Source organism: Diadema setosum, chromosome 20 (assembly GCF_964275005.1).
Source record: "Diadema setosum chromosome 20, eeDiaSeto1, whole genome shotgun sequence".
Lineage (NCBI taxonomy): Eukaryota > Metazoa > Echinodermata > Echinoidea > Diadematoida > Diadematidae > Diadema > Diadema setosum.
The window spans coordinates 21,974,694-21,994,135 of NC_092704.1; the positions used below are offsets into that span (position 1 = coordinate 21,974,694).

At 39.3% G+C, this 19,442-nt stretch overlaps 1 protein-coding gene across 1 annotated transcript; it reads left to right on the forward strand.

Annotated features, from left to right (window-relative positions):
• The first annotated feature begins 867 nt into the window (after positions 1-867).
• On the forward strand, positions 868-18,676 carry LOC140243809 (formimidoyltransferase-cyclodeaminase-like). Its single transcript, XM_072323476.1, has 14 exons — positions 868-934; positions 2,634-2,817; positions 3,325-3,453; positions 4,255-4,343; positions 5,127-5,306; positions 6,016-6,153; positions 6,902-7,033; positions 7,758-7,819; positions 9,564-9,690; positions 10,852-11,013; positions 11,622-11,665; positions 12,404-12,542; positions 13,611-13,706; positions 18,101-18,676. Exons 1-14 carry the CDS (start codon positions 881-883, stop codon positions 18,185-18,187), a joined length of 1,623 nt encoding a protein of 540 aa, XP_072179577.1. The 5' UTR covers positions 868-880; the 3' UTR covers positions 18,188-18,676.
• The last annotated feature ends 766 nt before the right edge of the window (positions 18,677-19,442 follow it).

Here is a 19,442-nt window from a genome sequence, read left to right on the forward strand (position 1 = left end):
GTGTTAGCCCGTGATTTTTGTCATGGCTATTGCTGAAAAACACTTTTATCGGTGTTCATTTACGTCAGTGAGTGGCAATTTAATGATCTGTTACAATCCAATCAAGGTTTGCTTTTCACATAGTGAGGCAGGTGGCTCTGCACTGACGAATAAGACCATTAAAAACAAACAGTGCAATAGGTTTTGTGCAGTCGGCATCAGAGCTAGCTCAATGTAAAACACACTTTTCAAGTGCCAATTCAGACCCTTTCACTCTAACTACCCAGTTTGAGGTGCAAAGGGGCGCACTTTGCATTGCACGCATCAAAGATCCTGCAGAAAAATGAATGGATGAATGAGAGAGAAGAATAAAGTACAATTAAATGTCATGACTCACTGAGAAGGTGGCATTTATTATGTTAAATGATGAGGCCAATTTCTGATCAGCGACCCTTGAATTATATACCAGAGAACTGAATTCAGACATCAACGGACCCTTGAATTATACTGGAGAGATTGCTGCCCCATGTAAATGTTAATGTATTTTTTTTTTTTTTGTAAACTTATCTTTTATTTCGTATTGTGATTTATGTATTCATCTTTTTTTTAAATATCTATTTGATGTAAAATAATTATTCATATTTATGTAAATAAGGAATGAATGAATGAATGAATGAATGAAAATGTACAATGTATATATTAATCGCTTGTGTCACCATGTATGTAGTTATAATGATTACACCCTGTGCTGATAAAGATACTGTAACTGTGTGCTCAATGTCAGGGATATAACAGTATTGTCATGGTGTATTCTACCTTTTAAACAACCTTCACAGACAAAGGGCACTCCTAAACAGGATTCAAAGAGCGTAATTGGAGATCTGTGTCTCTTGAAAGAAAGATGTCGCAGATAGTGGAATGCGTGCCAAATTTCTCTGAAGGTCAGAGCAAGGAGGTAAGTGTAGTCTATAGATGACAAACTGCAGACAGTTTAAAGGGAAAATCCACACTCAAGTTGACAGTGATAAGCAGAGTAGACTTAATGACAGGAAATTCTAATTAAGTCAGACAAAGAATGAGAAAGTTATGGAATTTGAAAGTCTCTCATTTAATTTCGTAGAGATGGTAAATTTTTGGTTGAGACGGGGCTTCAGGTTTGTCACTATTTTTGTGAGATGATGAGGAACCTTTTCTGAAATATAAGAGAGCATACAATTCTGGAGCAATTAAAAGTTTAGTTCATGAAAATTGGTTTGGAAATGGCTATGATATCTAAAAATAAAGAAATTGTGTGGAACCCACCTTTTATTAGAACCACTATGTTTTACTTTCTTTTTAGATATCTCAGCCCTTTCTAAACTGCTTTTCATTAAATAAACTTTGAATTCCTCTTGGAATTGTCTGCCCTTTAACATTTCATATGAAAAAGGTTTCAGTTATCTCGCAAAAAGTTAACATTTGAATTCCCCATTGCAACCAAAGCTACAAGCCTGTGTAATGTCCCTCTAACACTTTGTGTGCTATGAGGGCTGATTGGCACAAAAAGCCCCATGTTTTACAAACTCTCCAAAGTCTCTCCAAGTGATTCTTATCTTATCATGATTGAATATGTGCAAATCAACTGAAATGACAATGCCATGGCTTTTTCAAGTCTTCCATTGCTTTGTGAATTATCTGCAGAAATGTATAGTGATCTGTCATTTGTTATGTGATATTTTATTGTGTTTAACTACATGTATCTGGTGAAATTTTAGATGATTTTTTGACTTGACTTTCATAGCAGTGTCAGCCTCACCATGTGATGGAGTTTCTCTTTAACTTGCTGCTGACTAAAAGCCATATGTAATTAATGTCTTGTGTTCCCTGAAGTCTAAGACAGGAAGTCCCTCCCCTAGGGTGTCTTCCGTTTGTCTTGAACGATTCTCTTGCTGGAGATGAGAGTGCTATTTTTAGGCCTACATTATGTGATTGGATGCTTTGCTGAAGATACCCTATGCATGTTCATTCATAGGTATGAACATTACCCATGAGATCAATATTTTAGCCTGTGACAGTTACAGTTAAAGATATCGAATAATTTTGCATCAGCAGGAATTGATTCAACTTTTGTGCAGAAATTTGGAATTAAACATTTTGAAATAATTAGCTACCGTGTAGTTGAACGATGACTATGGGCTGTTTCTTTTTATGTGTCATGAATTGTTGTTTTCAGTACTTCGTAACTTGTCTTATACTGACCCACCCAAACTTGAATCACATATTTTCCACAGTAATATGGGGCATCAATGTTGTCTTTGTTTTAGTATCTGTTTTCATATTCAAGGTACAAAGAGAGTTGGGAACCAAAAATGCATGGCTCACCTTGCATGCATGATTGAATACATCCATTTCCGAATACCCGGTATCCCCAGAAACAGTTAAAGCAGTTAACTGCAGTACTGTGTTCCAGACTGTTGACATTGCAGTGAGGGCCAGTGAAATGTTTCTTTATGGTCACTGTACTGAACCTTCCTCTGGTCACGGACCATTTGGTCAGTATTCAGAAAGCGATTGTCATTTCAAACCATAAAAATACTGGAAATGGAATATTAATCAGACTTTTCTTTGGTGGATGTTTGTAGTAATGCTTGTATATTTACTTTCTTTGACCACAGATTATCGATGCCATTGCCAGTGCAGTGGCCCAGACTCCTGGATGCCAGCTACTGGATGTGGACCCCGGCCCGTCCACCAACCGGACGGTCTACACGTTTGTGGGCTCACCGATGGCTGTCATTGAGGGTGCCCTCAACATGGCGCGCGTCGCTCGCAGCTTGATCGACATGAGGATCCACAAGGGTATGGCATAGCTTTGTGCTACCATGCAAGTTGGCATGGATGGGGAGTTAACTCAGTCCAAATAATTCTTTCTGTTGATTCCACCATGTTCATATGTAGTACACATATAAATCAGCACTTAAAAAAAAAAATGGTTATTTCTAGATTCTGTCAGGTAGATGGATTCTAGATACAATTGTATACACATAGTTGCCCTTTGTGGTGGACATATCTACATGTATAGGAATGTGATATTTCGTGAATAGTGATTTGACCATCATACTTGCCTGAAGAGGTAATTGACATGAAATATTTCTCATCCACTTCATGTAGTTCGGATTACTTTTAACCTTTGCAGAGAAGTGACGCCACTGTGAACATATGTGATTTGTTGATAACTGGCTTTCATGAGGTCTCGGAAAGATTGAGGCTGTAGATATTGTCCCCCAAGAGAGGTGAAATCAATGCAGTGTGACTTTGATGGAAGTAAATGTACACTATTTATTCTTATTCTTTCATATTCCCCAGGTGAGCATCCTCGTATGGGGGCGCTAGATGTGTGTCCGTTCATCCCCATTAGTGGAGTGACCATGGAGGACTGCAACCAATGTGCAGAGGAGTTTGGGCGTCGGCTGGGGGAGGAGCTACAGGTGCCTGGTATGTATTCTGAAGCGCCCCAGAAAACCAGATGAGCATACACAGAGGGCATAGTGACCCGGCCAGCAGTGATGATTAGTGCTATGTTGGAGATTCTTGTTAAAGTAGCAGTTCGGCTTGATTTAGGTAGAAATGAAGTATATGCCATAGATAAGTGAAAAATTTGGTGAATTGTGCACAAAGGAAAGTAGTTGTAAGAGTTTTTGTTTTGCGTATGTAGCAGAAGCAAGACAGAAGGCATCACTGCCGGTCAAGCGCGAATATCGGTGAAGTTGGACAAGGTCATAGGTCAAGAGGTCAATGTACAGGTACTTACATTTAAAAACATCATATTCACAAATTGTGATATGCAGGCAAGACATTGCTTGGCATTTACCTTGTTATATCATGACGTGCCCATTGTATCATCCTCTATGTACATTGTATATTTTATGCCATTTAACCTGTTGAGGACGGATTGATTTTGCTACAACACGCATTTCCCATAGACACCTGCCCGAGTATACTCGGGACTCGTCCTCAACGGCTTAAACATGGTGAATGTTGTCACTGGAGTTAGTTTTCTCTTTGTTTATGTATGAATTTCCTGAAACTTCCAACTTCACAGCTGTTAGTCATTAATCATCACAACATTAACACATAACATGCTGACAAATATATTCAGCCTTGATTAATCTAGTAGTCATTGTTCAGCTTGAATATCCAAATAGAATTCATGGTAGAATACAAATGTGACTTCTAAAGAGACAGAGCGTTTATAGCATCGTTATGTGTGTGTGTACATCTTGTGTTTACCACCAGTCTATCTCTATGGCTACTCAGCGAGGGAGGAGAAGAGGCAGAAGCTGCCCTCTATCAGGGCTGGAGAGTACGAGGGCATAGAAGCAAAGGTCTGTTTACACTTCACTGTCCTAACCCTTTGTGTGCATTGAGAGCTAATTGACACAGAAAACCTATTAGCATTGTAGACACTGTCCAAAGTCCATGATATGGAAAGGGTTAAAAATCAAACAGCCACCCCCCCCCCCCCCCCATACATCGCTTTCATTCAGGTGATACCTCGGCATTGTCCCATTGTATAGTAGATGAGTCATAATGTAATAATGTTCATCATATTGTGTACATTATCTTGTTGAGTGCTTGTAAAATGAGCTCCCCCAATATACACTACCTCCCTCCAAGATGTGATGGTTTACTGTAGATTCAAAACATACACTGTATGGCACATCTGTTTCCTGTGTTAAGCACTGGGTAAGACTGAATCAAGGGGTCAGAGGTCTTCATCTCTACCCCTCCCCAGGGAGAAGTGAAAGCCAAATTCTGAGCTGCATCTAACAAGTTAATTCTATGAGCGTCTGAGAAAAATGATCAGCTGCTCAAGGTGATATTGTAGATCAATGTAGACTCAAACAGCACAGTGACTCACAATGTTTGGACATGTAATGAAAAAATGCACAGGTGGTTTATAACCTTTCACCCCTCCTGCCCGAAAGCAATGAGATCACACAAATTTGACAACCAAAGCACTCTGTTTATCCAGGAAGACCTTTTTGGATACGAGTTCATGTGTTTATGGTAGAGTTTTACCTTGGAGGGTGAGAAATTCTTTTATTGAAGGACATGTTTTTAAATGAGGGACATGTTTGTTTGTTTTTTTGTTGTTGATATGACAGGTGGTAAGCCTGGATTGGAAGCCAGACTTTGGCCCCGCCAAGTTCGTGCCAATGTGGGGCGCCACGGCAACGGGGGCCAGGAAGTTCCTGATTGCCATGAACATCAACGTCCTTGGCACCAAGGAGCAGGCGCACCGCATCGCACTCAACGTTCGGGAGCAGGGTAGGGGGCCAGAGAAGGTGAGATACTAGTCTCGTCTCGAGGCGTCATGGCCATTTAATGCTTTTGAAAAAAATATAAGGTGATAGAAAAATGGGATCATGGAACGATGATGCTGTTGTAGTGCATTGTGTCTGTTATTTGTAACATATGTGGGAGCAGAGTAGGGGTAGAAGCAGTGCAATGCTAGTCTAATGTCAAGGCATTCTGCCTGTTTGTATTATCTATTACATGGTACTTTTGTTTTGTTTTAACACTTTCCCCCTCCAGGTGAATTCCCCTTTCATAAACTTGATGTTAATATCATTGAGATGTGACTATAAGCCCATATTTTTCTCGTGCTAAATGTAGCTTCATGTGAAGTTTGATGAAAATTTAGAGAGACTACATTACCTTATAGTTGAGTCAAGGTTTGTAAGAATGTTTAGAGAGCCGAACTGTGATGTCATAGCCATTTATCGCTATGGAGACTGGTTCTAAATGACCTCACATCACTCAAATATCTGTGAATGCAGTGGTTGCTAACCATGTTCGGTTCCAACCCTCTGGGCTAAACTATATTGTGTAGAACCAGCACTAAGCTATCACAAAAGATTGTGAAATCATCACTTTGGTACTTTATTGCAGTGACAATATACAACTTTGTGACAGCTTTAACATGATTACTAGAAGCTAAACTCTCTGTCTGTCTGTCCGTCTGTCTGTCTCTCTGCATTGTCCCCCGAGCAGCCAGGCAGGCTGAAGTCTGTGCAGGCCATAGGTTGGTGGCTTGATGAGTACAACCTGGCCCAGGTGTCCATGAATCTGACGGACATTGACGAGACTCCCATGCATGTTGCTTTTGAGGAATGCCTCAAGGACTCCAAGGTATGTACAGTAACCATCTGGAAATCTATGATTGGCCGAGATATTGGTTTGTGCCACTGTTCTCTGTAGGAGGTATCTAGATATCTCATTGGCCAGTTGCTTTGAAGCTGCCATGATGCCATCTTACCAGGCACATTGCCCATACTGTTGTGTACGGAGCTCATGACATAACGTGATCTTGGTTACAGTCTCTGCTAGAAAATAAATACAAGTCCCCATAGAACGCGTCTGGTAAAGATGGTGGCATGGCGGCTTCAATTGTTTGTACAGTGAGAATGGGCCAAAGTGATATCCACATACAGTGTACTTCCTATAGAGAGCAGTGGTTTGTGCAGAATATGTACATGTACTTGTACATGTATATCAATGTCAGAATATGTACATGTACTTGTACATGTATATCAATGTCAATGTTATGGAATGCCTCTTTTCTATGTTATTTATGATAAAAAGTTAGGCATTTTACAACAAAAAACACAGCTTTGCTTTCCTCATCAGCATGTGCATGAGCATCGTGATGGCATCCAATGTGACTACCAGGTACTGAACTATACCAATCAATTCGCCTTTGCTCTAGGAATTTTCATATTGTAATGAAAATCAAACAAAAATAACAAAATCTGACGTACTTTTCCCACTAAAGTTTAGTAGTAGTGTTCATATTTTGATTTTGCGTAATAATAACTCTCATGTGTCTAGGCCATTGTCTTTATTAAAATATGCTGCCTATTCGTGTTTCCCCCGACAGGAAATGAATGTCGCCCTCTGTGGGGCCCAGCTGGTGGGTCTGGTTCCCCTCAAGGCCATCCTAGAAGCAGCCGAGTACTACATCGAACGAGATAATCTCTTCATCGTGGAGGAATCCCAGAAAGTCAGACTGGTGAGAACCTTTGGATAAGCATATTTTTTTCCCCTGTTCTGTCATGGGCAAGTTACTGTCTTACATGTTAACAGTGTACTGTATGCACCAAATATTTTGTTAGGTTTTTATCTTTGCGAGTCAGGTGTTATTCGCAAATTTGAAGACACCCAAAAATATTGACTCTGATCCTGATATGAATGTGATGTGCACATATACATTTCTCCGCTCAGTACTGTACTCCGCAGTCGCAAATTTAACTACACTTGTACTTGCAAAATCGTCAGGAAGTTACGATTTGCGAAAATTTAGGTCTCACTAAATCTAATCATGGCGTATACAGTATTCTATTAGTACATAGCACATGTATTGATTTTCAAAATTTTAGCGTATCCCAGGTACTAAAGTAGCCTTTCTCTTATCAACCTATACAAAGTGTACCTCATTACTTCATTAATGCTAATAGAATTCCGATTACCCTCCTTGTCATAGGCATAGCTCAGGAAGTTTATGAAAACGCAAGTTTCTTTGTGAAGAGGGATGATGTTCATATCTTATTCCGTCACAATGGTTTTTAAGCGTGACATCACCCATCACAAAATTGTCTATCAAGTCTCAATTATTTATGGCCCATAGTATGAAAAGATTTCTGTCTCGCAAAGTGACTTTTAGTGTTTACACATAGTATCCTTACAATCTGAGTGTAAACATCAGTGATAGATTAATTGACCCTTCTCCTTCACAGGCTATCAACCGTCTCGGCCTGAGCTCCTTGGAGCCATTCAACCCACGGGAGAAAATCATTGAGTGAGTTTTTTTTTTTTTTTTTTTCCCCTGATATTCTTCTTCTTTCCTTTCTTCTGCACAGGTCTGACAGCACTCTGATAAGAGAATGTCAGTTAATATCTTGAGCAAAATTGTGCATTGCCCATCCAGAGTTGTCATCACTTTTGTTGTTCTATTATTCATGGGAATGTTTGTGTCAAAATCTTAGCAGTCTGTGCTTTTCTTAAAGGGACTGTACAGTACTGGTTGAGGTAGGGATTCATGTTTTGAACATTCCTAAGTGAGATAATGAAAAACCTCTTATGAAATATGAAAGAGCATGTAATTTTAAGAAGGATTCAACGTTTATTTGATGAAAATTGGTTTTCAAATGGCTGAAATATCCAAAAAAGTGCTAATAATAAAAGGCGACATGCCCCAACTTTATTAGGATCTCTTTGTTTCACCTTGTTTTTGGATATCTCAGCCATTTCAAAACCGATTTTCATTGAATAAACTTTTGATACCCCTTAGAACTGCATGCTCTTTGACATCTCATAGAGTGGTTTCTGAATATCTCGCAAAATGTTAAAAGCTAAATCTACACCTCGACCAGAACTGTACACACCCTTTAAAATGAAATTTACGGGATACATTTCACTGCCTAGTGTGAGCCTGTGATAAGCTGACTGACAGTGAGCGATTATAAGTGCCAAATTTACCTGCTTGACTTGCCATCTGTGAACATTCGATAAATCAAGTATGTGATTTGTGTGCACTACATAAAAAAAAAAGAAAGAAAAAAAGAAAGAAAGATTGTTACCAGCACTTTGTGGGGAAGATATTCAAGTGCTGTCATAATAGAGCCATCCTGGTGCATTCCTATCAATCAAGCATTAATTGTCCTTGTAGGAGAAGTTTGTTGTCATCACAGGGGTTCAGTGATTCCATGAATTTTGTTGTGGGGAAACATACAATGTATACAGATAGATTCTGTCTAATCAGAGAGTTTTGTGTGTCTTGGCATATGTTTCTTCCCCCCCCCCCCCCCCTCTTTCTCTATCATGTGTATCTCTCTCTTCTCTGAGGGTCTGGCTGTCTACATTTTGAGTGTAACTTGTCTTTGTCTTTTCATCTGCCACACTAAATGCTCGTAGTGTGTATGATTTGGTGAACCACACACTGTGCCATAACCGACCAGTCTACAAGAGTGCAAGATGGCTGACTCATCTGCCTGGCATTCTTTATTTTATGCTAAACAATCTATAACATGCTACACTTCCAATGTATTCCAAGCATTCCAGCATATGCCAGTCAGTCCAGTATAATCAGTGTATTCCAGTGTAAAGTATTAGTCAATCTAGTGCATGCTAGTCTACCTAGTATAATTATATTATGTACTGTACCAGTCACTCCATTGCATAGTCAATACATTTTATACCAGCAACCAGTGTATCCCAGTCTATCCAGTGTATACCAGTCAATCCTGTGTGGACCAGTGTGGTACCATGTATTTCAGTCAAAAGTGTATACCCAAATGGTTGAGTGTGTACCTATGAACACAATGTACAGAACACCAGCACGTGTAAACTTAATAGTGTATACCAGCTAGTCCATGCTGTTCTGGGAAACAAGTTGACAATTAACTACCATTAAGTATTCGCTGTCCTAAGGCTCCACTTTTTGATACTTGTACATTGTTATGAAAAAGGAACTTACACATCGGAACGCTCCATTGTACACATGTGTACACTGTGTACTAAACCAGTGTTGTGTCCCTCCCCAGGTACATGATTGATGCGGATGCTGATGGCCCTCTGGCCTCCATGAGCCTCAAGTCCTTCATCATCAATGTGGGAGCAAGGTCCTCGGCTCCAGGTGGAGGCTCAGTGTCTGCAGCTATTGGAGCCATGGTAAGGAAGGAATCTTTCTATGCCAGTTAAAGGTGTTGTGTAGTTATACTGGTAGTTATAGTACAACAGCGCCATCTGGTGTTTGGGACAATATACCTGTGACTTGTACCGCTGCTGGGTGAATACTGTAAAACTTGGAATGTTCGCGAGCATTTTAATATCGCGAGTTTCGCGAGCTCCAAGATTAGCGAAATTAAAATGCACGCGAAAGTTCTTGTCTACACTATATGCATTGAATGCCAGTGGCAGATCGCGAAAATTTCATGCCGCAAAAAAGGCCGTCTGCTCCAATTCACGAAAAATTAATGCCGCGAATATATCATGTTTTACAGTACAAATAAAGCTGTTGCTATGTGATCACAGATCAACCGGGATTCCTCACATTATTGTGCTACTTCTCCTTTCTCCTCAGATTAAGAATTGGTAGGATGGTGGGGGGTATGATGGGGTTGGAGGGTAAGGGTGGAGGATATAGAGAATTTGCCAGCATTTCAGCTAATTACAAGTTCTTTTTCACTTTGTGTTAATAATAATACAGATCTGGCACACAATTTTATGTACAGAGAGTAACCATAGAAACCAAAAAAAGGTCTATAAGGAAATATTTGCTGCCATGTCAGGCTAGTCTAGGGCAAGCCTTCTGACTGTTAGGAATAGTTTTGTAATGAAAATGGACATAAGATTTAAATACAGCAGTCATTGCATTGGCATTGTGCATAAAATTTGAAAATGGGGGTAAAACTTGTCTATGGCAAAGAACTTATCGTCTGTTGAGAATGAGAAGGGCGTTAAGTTGTCTCGAACACTATGGGTTTAGTGGCAACTTAACGCCCTTATCATTCTCAACCGACGTTATGAACAACTTACTGACCCTTCCATTGTTTTTGATGAAGATCATTTATCATTGCAACTGATTAACAAATTGCCCTACATCGACATACATTGTAGGGCGATATGTCAGTCGGTTGCAGTGAAAAACATCTCGACGAAAGATTGAAGGTCATTTAATTCTCGACAAAATGTGGTTTTCCCCGCTCACTGTCTGTATATCTGTCTCCGCTTTTCTTCCTTTAGCATCAAGAAAGTTACACACATGTATCTTGGGCAGAGGTAGTATTTATGTGAATGTTCGGTTTAATGTACAATGATGCATCTCTGTAGGGAGCTGCCCTCGGTACCATGGTCGGCTGGATGTCGTACGGCAACAAGAAGTTTGAGGCGATCGACAGTACGATGAGGAAGCTCATCCCGCCCCTCCGTCAGGCCATGCACGACCTCATCCCCCTGATCGACGCCGACACGGCTGCCTTTGCTGCCTACATGGTGAGCAGAAATAGATGTTAAATGGTGCAAGTCATGTACTGTTCTAGACTTTCATGTAATTAAGACCTTGATTGATATACTGTCTATGCCATGTATTTCACAGGTTTTTATCTTTGCAAATTTTGCGATTCTCGTGCTATTCACAAATTTCAAAACATGCAAAAATATCAGCTCTGATCCTGACATGAATGCAACCTGCACACACACATTTCTCTGTCCGTTGTCGTACTCCACAATCACAAATTTGACCACTCACTATTAAATTGTAGGGAAGTCCCCATTTGCCAATAATCAGACTTGCTGTTGTGGTGTATACAGTAATAAGAAGCAGTCTGTGTAAAAGCTTTTACTTGATATCCAGTGTAATGTAGAGGAGATCAACCTCTACATATGATACCAATATTAAACTCAATACCCCGAAAATTGCAATGAAGCCCTTCTGGTTCTCATCTGATAATGTATTCTTCCTGTGAATACTGGTACATATATGTTTTTCTGTCCTGCACTCGAATCAATGACATAATTACAATTACTCTCCTGTTTTCAAATATTTCTTTGTAGTCTCTGAATACATGCATCCTTTGCAAATATCTCTTTGACATTCACAGAGTGCCATGAAGATGCCTAAATCTAATGAGGAGGAAACAGCAATGTATGTATTCCATGTTCTAAGTTGTTGGTGCAACATGGGTGCAGTGAACAGTTTTTTGGGGGGAGGGTGGGGATGGAGGAAATTTTGTCCTTTTGTGGAGTTGGTGGGAGTTTTTGAATTGAAGGTAGTTGTGATATGTGTCTATCTATCATATAACAAATGCAATGTCCTTGCCTGATGGTACCCTTTAATGCTGTAAAGAATTACTAACTGCTATGAGGATAATGGAGCAAATCCTTGACTCAAGTTGATACTGATACACATGCCATCACCCAAAATGGACTTATTGGTCTTTTAGGAAGAATCAACATGGAAGAATGATTAACAATATGACCTGAATGATAAAGCAGTCAATATTTTGGTTGACCATGCAGCGAATTTCAACATACACGTGTATATTTTATTAGGAAAACGTCAGCAAGCGTTCACAAGTTTTACAGCTACTTGTATTTGATGACATTAATGATTCATTGTGTGAATATTTTTATTTGATAAATGGAAAAAGGGAAACTGACTAGAAGATATGAATGAAAAATGAGTAAATCCCATTTTCTTTGCTCAATTTTCATTAAAATTTCTATGTGTGGAAATGTGCTGGATTGTAGTCACTGCTCACAACGGTTAACTATTTATCATAGTGTTGCTAATAACGTATGTGTGTGGTTGCCGTACTGGTCAGTTGAAATGTTGATGACTGAAAAAGTACTATGGAGATACCTTTTGATTTGTCCCTGACAGTCGTGATGAGAGCATGAAGTCAGCCATGAGGGGTGCCATCGCTGTCCCCATGAACGTCGCCATGTCGGTCAATGCATGCTGGGATACCATGAAGGAGATGGCTCGCTATGGCAACGTTCAGTGCAAGTCTGACCTTCAGGTGACCCTTGAGCTCATCTTTTTTCATCTTTCCACTCTTGCTTGAGAGACATAATGTACATAAATTATGTGTGATCTTTGTCAAGATCATAGCTGCCTCACAGTTGTGATCTTACAAATGACTTTGTACAGAGGGAGACAACTGATTAAAATCTTTCATAGTGCATCTTCACCCCTCTGCTTTCACCCCATTGAGGACTTGCTGATTTTGCAACAACATGCATTTCCCATAGATCTAGATACCTGCCCAAAATTACTCGGGACTCGTCCTCGACGGGTTAATAATCTCTTGATTTCACAGTGGAACCTTGTTATGCAGACGTCTGATATAATAAAACCCTCTTATAACAAGATGATTTTGCATGTGCCAACTCTTTATATTTCTTTGTTTTTGCACCCTGGTATTGTGAGAAACCTAGTATGACAAGGTGCATGTTGTAATTGTCATGTTTTTTTAATAGGTCATCATTATAATGAGTTTCCCCAGTACAGCTCTCATTCTTTGGTTGCTGAATAATATTATTCTTAGGATTTTATCAACACGACAACATTCCATGTTATGTATTAACCTTGGCAACTAGTTTTTGACCTTGCCTTTAGTCTCGAAGAAAGTTGCGTCAAGAGTAAGCCATCTTCATGTCTACAAAATTTCACTTGAGGATTGACTTTAGTATTGCAGTGTCTATTGCCAAAGTGACTTGTAAGCACATGCAAGTTTCATTTACGTAGATTCATTTCTGGAATTGAAAGCGTGACATCCATTCACTTTATTTAGTCGGTTGTTGTACAGGCAGACTTCACAATCTAGACAAAAACTTCTTGTTTGTGCATTGCAATAGATTATTTTAATCTGTTGCGGATGGGCTGATTTTGCTACAACATGCATTTCCCATAGACACCTGCCCTAGTATACTCAAGACTAGTTTTCAACGAGTTAAACCACAATGAACCATTGCTGAAGGACAACCAATTTGAATTAAGTGAGGTTTTACTACCTCAAATGGCTTTGCTATTGCATCCCAAATTAGTGTTTTCTGACATCTGTTCTCCCTTTGCTTTGATCCTACAGGTTGGGGCCAAGGCTATGGAGCTAGCAGTCTGGGGAGCGTATTACAATGTGATGATCAACCTTCCCAGTGTCACTGATCAGGCCTACAAGGATAAGGTTAGCACAGGTGTTTGGTCTTTGGTGTAAAGTCAACACTATCTTCTCTTTTTTTTTTTTTTTGTTTCTTCAGCTTACGACATGATGTGACCCTATTACACACTACCAACAATCAGTGTCATGCTCTACACCAGGGATCTCGCCAGCGTATATCACCCCCGACAAGCGTGCGGTTTGAAGAAGCAATTGCCGACAAGGGTAAAACTTGCCGACAAGGGTAACACCACGCGTGAACTTGCCGACAAGGGTAACTTGCTTGACGAGCTAAGTTCGGACCAATTTCTCGCCTTTTTCAGTCTTTATTATCTGGCTAGAAAAGAAGCTGGATGTTTAAAGCAGCAGCAGTTTACATACTTATACAAGCGCAAAAATTTATCTACGCAGTCACCGCACCGATCACAACAACGCGGCTCAACAGAGCGACGTACATACTAGCTGATACCATGGACCTACATACACACCACATCACACACTTGCTCACTCACATGCGCTCTGATTTTGGGATCCACACACACATGCACAAGCACCCAGCCGGCCACTTACAGCCGCCTGCGTGTACAACGGTACAGTGTATTGTGAGAGGGAGAGAGAGGACGGAAAGAGAGGGTCGGAGGCCGAAGGAGGCTGAGGAATGCTGACACGTGCTCGCTTGTTGTCACGCTTGTTGTCGGGTTACGCAAAAACAAACGATATGAAATGCATGCCCCCCTCCGCCAAAGGTTGTATTTTTTTTTTTTTTTTTGGCTGCTTTGGTTTGTTTGTTAGTTTGTCTGCCTGTCTGTCTCTCTATTCGCAAAATAAGTCAAAATTTGGGAACAGATTAGGATGAAATTTTCAGGAACAGTTACAGTTGGTTGGTAAAATGGCGCAAGGAACAGATGATTAAATTTTGAAAGTGAGCAGGATTTATAATACCATCGAAATTCACCGCCAGGATCCAGGATTTTTAGACTTTGTTTCGTATATTTGAAAGGATTCGTATCAATTCTTTAGGAAGCTGGCCATCGGCAATGATGCAAAATTAGATGCGTTCAAAGCATTGCCGCAGAGAGAAAATTAACTCCATTTTTCGTAAAAAAAAAAGAAAAGAAAAAACGTGCGATGGAGTAAGCAAATGCAAATTGTTATTTAGGTTTTGATAGTTTCAGTGGGTTATTATTTTTTTTTTAATCTAAAAAGCCATGCGTTCCATTTTAGCCTTTTCAATTTCCATGGATTTGTAAACGTCATTCGTGAATATTCCATTTTCCTTCTCCGGGCCGAAATTTATAGTAATTCTGTCATGATGGTCTTTCAAGTTCAACATACATAATGCTCCACGTGCTTCTGGGTTGGTTTGTTAAAAGGTGGGTTAGGGGGCCTTCATGGGCAGAAAATAAATGGATGATCATTCATCAATATTCCCAGTTGGTTTACATGCTATGTACACGCTGTTTACGACCACTGAAGCAAGGTGGCAGTACGCGCGACATTCTTTATCTGACACCTGGCTTTCGTGGAAATTTCATGGAAATTTCCACAAGCCATGATATCAAGTTTCCCCACTGCTTGAGGTCGTGCTTTTTTTTTTATTCTTCATTACGAACATCAATTTTTTCAAGTTGAAAATTGTAGATAATTTGCTTCGAGGACGTGTTTCTTTCTTCTTTTTTTTTTCTTTTTTTTTTCATTGCAGCGTCGGTAACATTTTGTTTTGTTCATCGTCCGTGCATGGCAGGGGTTCATGGGAGGAGAACGATAGGAATGACTTGGGAGAAAATAAACTGAAAGAAGGAAGCATCTTTTGAGCGAGCTGTCTTTGTTTTTCTCTACACCAGCATCACTTATCGCCACCAAGGTTCATTTTTTGTCGTTACTCCGACAGATTAATGATAAAATGATGCTAGATTCTTTATTCTGAAGGTTCGTTAATCCAAAAATGATTAAGAAAAAATGTCCGTTCATTTCACGACGAAATCAGTTTTGCTATTTCGAACGTTCTGCCAGTGAAATTTCGGAATAAAACGACGGCACAAAACAGCGTGTTTTCGTACTCTAAGGGTCTGTTATTCCGACAGAAGTAGTTATGATAATATATTTGTAGATTCTTTATTCTGAAGGTTCGTTAACCGAAAATTGAATAAAGAAAACTGTCCGTAAATTTCAAAACGAAATCAGTGCGTCATTTCAAACGTTTTGCCAGTGAAATTTTGGAATAAAACGACTGCCCCAAAACAGTTGCAGTTTTCTTACTCTGAGGGTTCGTTACTCCGACAGATTAATGATAAAATAATGCTAGAGTCCTTATTCTGAAGGTTCGTTAATCCAAAAAATGATTAAGAAAAAATGTCCGTTCATTTCACAACGAAATCAGTTTTGTTATTTCGAACGTTTCTGTCAGTGAAATTTCGGAATAAAACGACGGCACAAAACAGCGTGTTTTCGTACTCTATAAGGGTCTGTTATTCCGACAGAAGTAGTAATGATGAAATAATAAATTGTAGATTCTTTATTCTGAAGGGTCGTTAACCGAAAATTGAATAAAGAAAAATGTCCGTAAATTTCAAAACGAAATCAGTGCGTCATTTCGAACGTTTTGCCAGTGAAATTTGGAATAAAACAACTGCCCCAAAAAACAGTTGCACTTTTCTTACTCTTAGGGTTCGTTACTCCGACAGATTAATGATAAAATAATGCTATATTCCTTATTCTGAAGGTTCGTTAATCCAAAAATGATTTTAAAAAATGTCCGTTCATTTCACAACGAAATCAGTTTTGTTATTTCGAACGTTTCCGTCAGTGAAATTTCAGAATAAAACGATGGCCCCAAAACTTAGTTTTCTTTTACTCTGAAGGTTCGTTACTGCGAAAGAATAACGATAACACTTTAGATTCTTAATTCTGAACGATCGTTAATCGGAAAACGATAAAGAAGAAATGAAAACGGTTATAGTTTTCTTACCCTCAGGGTTCGTTACTCCGAAAGAATAATGGCAAAATAATACTCTACATTCTTAATTCTGAATGATCGTTAATAGAAAAATTATAAAGGAGAAAATATTCGTTTATATCCAAACGAAATCAGTTTTGTTATTTCGAATGTTCTGCCAGTATAATTTCGGAATACAACAACGGCCCCAAAACGGTGTTTTCTTATTCTGAAGGTTTGTTATTCTGAAACAATAACAATGATAGATGATATATTCCTTTCTGAAGGTTCGTTGATCGGAAAATAATAAAGAAAAAATGCTTGTTAATCTTCGAACGAAATCAGTTTTATTTTGAACATTCATCTGTAGTACCGACCTTTGGTGTTGTTGTTGTTTTCGATTATAAACCTTCGAAGTACTCAGTAATGAATCGTTTCATTTTATGATTAAACAAACCTTCGGAATAATGACCATCATTACATTTAAAATTGTATGATATCTCTTTGATGTCACGGCCAAACTACCGCAGTATACCCAGAAAGGAAAGTGCAACGATGTCCCGAAAGTTCTCGATCGCTTCTCACGCATCTGCATGCAATAGGCCTACCACGTGGTCGAGCAGACGGCGAGAAAGCAACACGGCGCGCGTTGTTGCGATGCAGAGGCGGCTAATTATTGCAACAGTGAAACAGGAAAGGCCTAAAAGAAATCGGAACCTCCACCATCGGCACCTACTTCTCTTTCATTTATTATTTAGGAACTGCCACTAACAAAAGGTATGGAGTTTCTGCATTGTTTCTGTGAGAATATGCCCCTCACAACGTTCATTACATCTCCGTGAAAATGTCGCATTTAGTGGCATTTTAGCGGCGATTTATCTGTGTTGTATTGAGCATTAGCGAAGGCTTCCGCCCCCAGAACAGCGCGCATAAATGCCGACAAGCGTGAAGAAATTCCTGGCGAGAACCCTGTACACTGTACTCAGACTGATACACTACTCTACACTTCTTGTGCCATGTTTCTATGCATATTACCTATACTACACTATGATTTGCTACACTACACTTCATTGTACTACACTACACTACACTACACCACACCACACTACACTACAGTACAGCGATATGATGCACATAATGCCTTCCTGTGTCATAATGAAATGAAAACAAAATTTCAGTTAAACTATTTGTGTTCGAGAAATACACATGGAGAAGCAGTTTGGCACTGTAAAATGTCACTTGACATTCACAATGACTTGCTTTAGTTATAAACAAGCAGCTGTGTATAATGTTTTCTATACTTGCCCTTGAAGTTTCATCAATGGTTGTTTGTAATGATTATGATATTTTGAAATTTGCCTTTTTACAATTGACCTCTTTGCATTTCGTATACATATACAATGTAGTATACATTTGTAGATGAATTTTTCTTTTTTTTTTATTGTTTGTTAAACTTTTGTTCGTTTCATTTTACATGTTTCTCCAGGCCACTGAAGACATAAAGGATTTCCTGCACGTGGCTCAAGAGGGCGCCAAAGAGGTTCTAGAAATCGTGGCCGACCGCAAGGAGTGATGAAGTGCAGTGATGCAGCGTGCGGCGTGTCCCCTAATGTGTCTATAGCCATGTGAGGATCTTGATGCAGTTAGTCTCTCTTGGATGATGTTGCGTTGCCGTGGTGATTTCTGGAAAGTGATGCAGTAGAGGAATGCAGCCTGTTGTGTCTTCTTTGAGGGATGGTTTGTAAAATACCTTATCTGAAATATGTAGTACAAAGTACAAATCTGTCTTCACACAATGGTGTGTTATTTATGTGGTCTCTACAATTTACCGTCCTCGATAGGTCTTGGAATGAGCTAGTCGCGTCTTTTTGCATCCAAGCAATGTAGCACTCAATAATCATACATGATAATGTGGAAACTAGAATGACTATGCTTTTATTGCATTACCACAACATTTGCTTGAGATGTTATAGCATTGCTCTGCATTCCTGTTTATCTGTTGGCATGAATAGATGTGCTTCGCTAAAGGCAGTTTTGTTTGAAGAATTGAAAATGTGCGCTTTGACAATGTATTCCTTCATTCCAACTTTCTACAGCTTGAATATATACGCTTGGCTCAGGCCTGGAAAGAAAAATGGAACAGACAAACAAAAAAAAACTCTGACAGTTTTCTCTGATATCATCAGCTTGAAATCCTACAAAGTTATGATTCTGTGTCCATTTTTCTTTTCCAAGTTGTCAAGTGTCATAACCCAGCTGAACTTTGGTACACTTTGCTTGTAAAGCAGAGAGAAAGAGAAAGAAATGCATGTACATTGTATGCTTCACGTAGTTAGTATAAATCAACGGCTGCAAAGAAAGTGTGCAGTGTTCCTAGAGAGTGATCATAAATATTCCTTCTATTTTTAAAATCTGCCATGACATGCTGTGCTGATATTGCCTTTCTGCAGTGTTTAATGAGAGCACAAGACTGTGACTGGTGTTGGATTATGATGGCACAGTGTGGGAATTTGCATTCTTGATATGATTTTGTACTGCAAAAAGTGTCGTGGTAATTTTTTACTGGTTTTGGCATGACATGGTAGCTTCTTGGGCCAAGTTTTCAATATTGACAAGGTTTGTGGAGCAATGATACATGTATCTTGCTTGGGTTGACTGTAGGAGGCAAAGGCTGAAAAGAAAATAAAGAAAACATGTGTGATCTGCTATTGCAGTGTACTAAGTAGCTATTGAAGCTTGAGCATAATTTGTGTAACTTTTTTGTCTATCTTGTGAATTAGACATCACATAACTGTGCGCGCCATATATCTAGCGAGTCTAATTTTTTC

Coding starts and splice junctions, on each gene's coding strand:
- LOC140243809 (XM_072323476.1), top strand. CDS start 881: ATGTCGCAGATAGTGGAATGCGTGCCAAATTTCTCTGAAGGTCAGAGC. Junction 3,454..4,254: donor GGAGGAGCTACAGGTGCCTG/GTATGTATTCTG, acceptor GTTTACCACCAG/TCTATCTCTATGGCTACTCA. Junction 11,666..12,403: donor AATGAGGAGGAAACAGCAAT/GTATGTATTCCA, acceptor TGTCCCTGACAG/TCGTGATGAGAGCATGAAGT.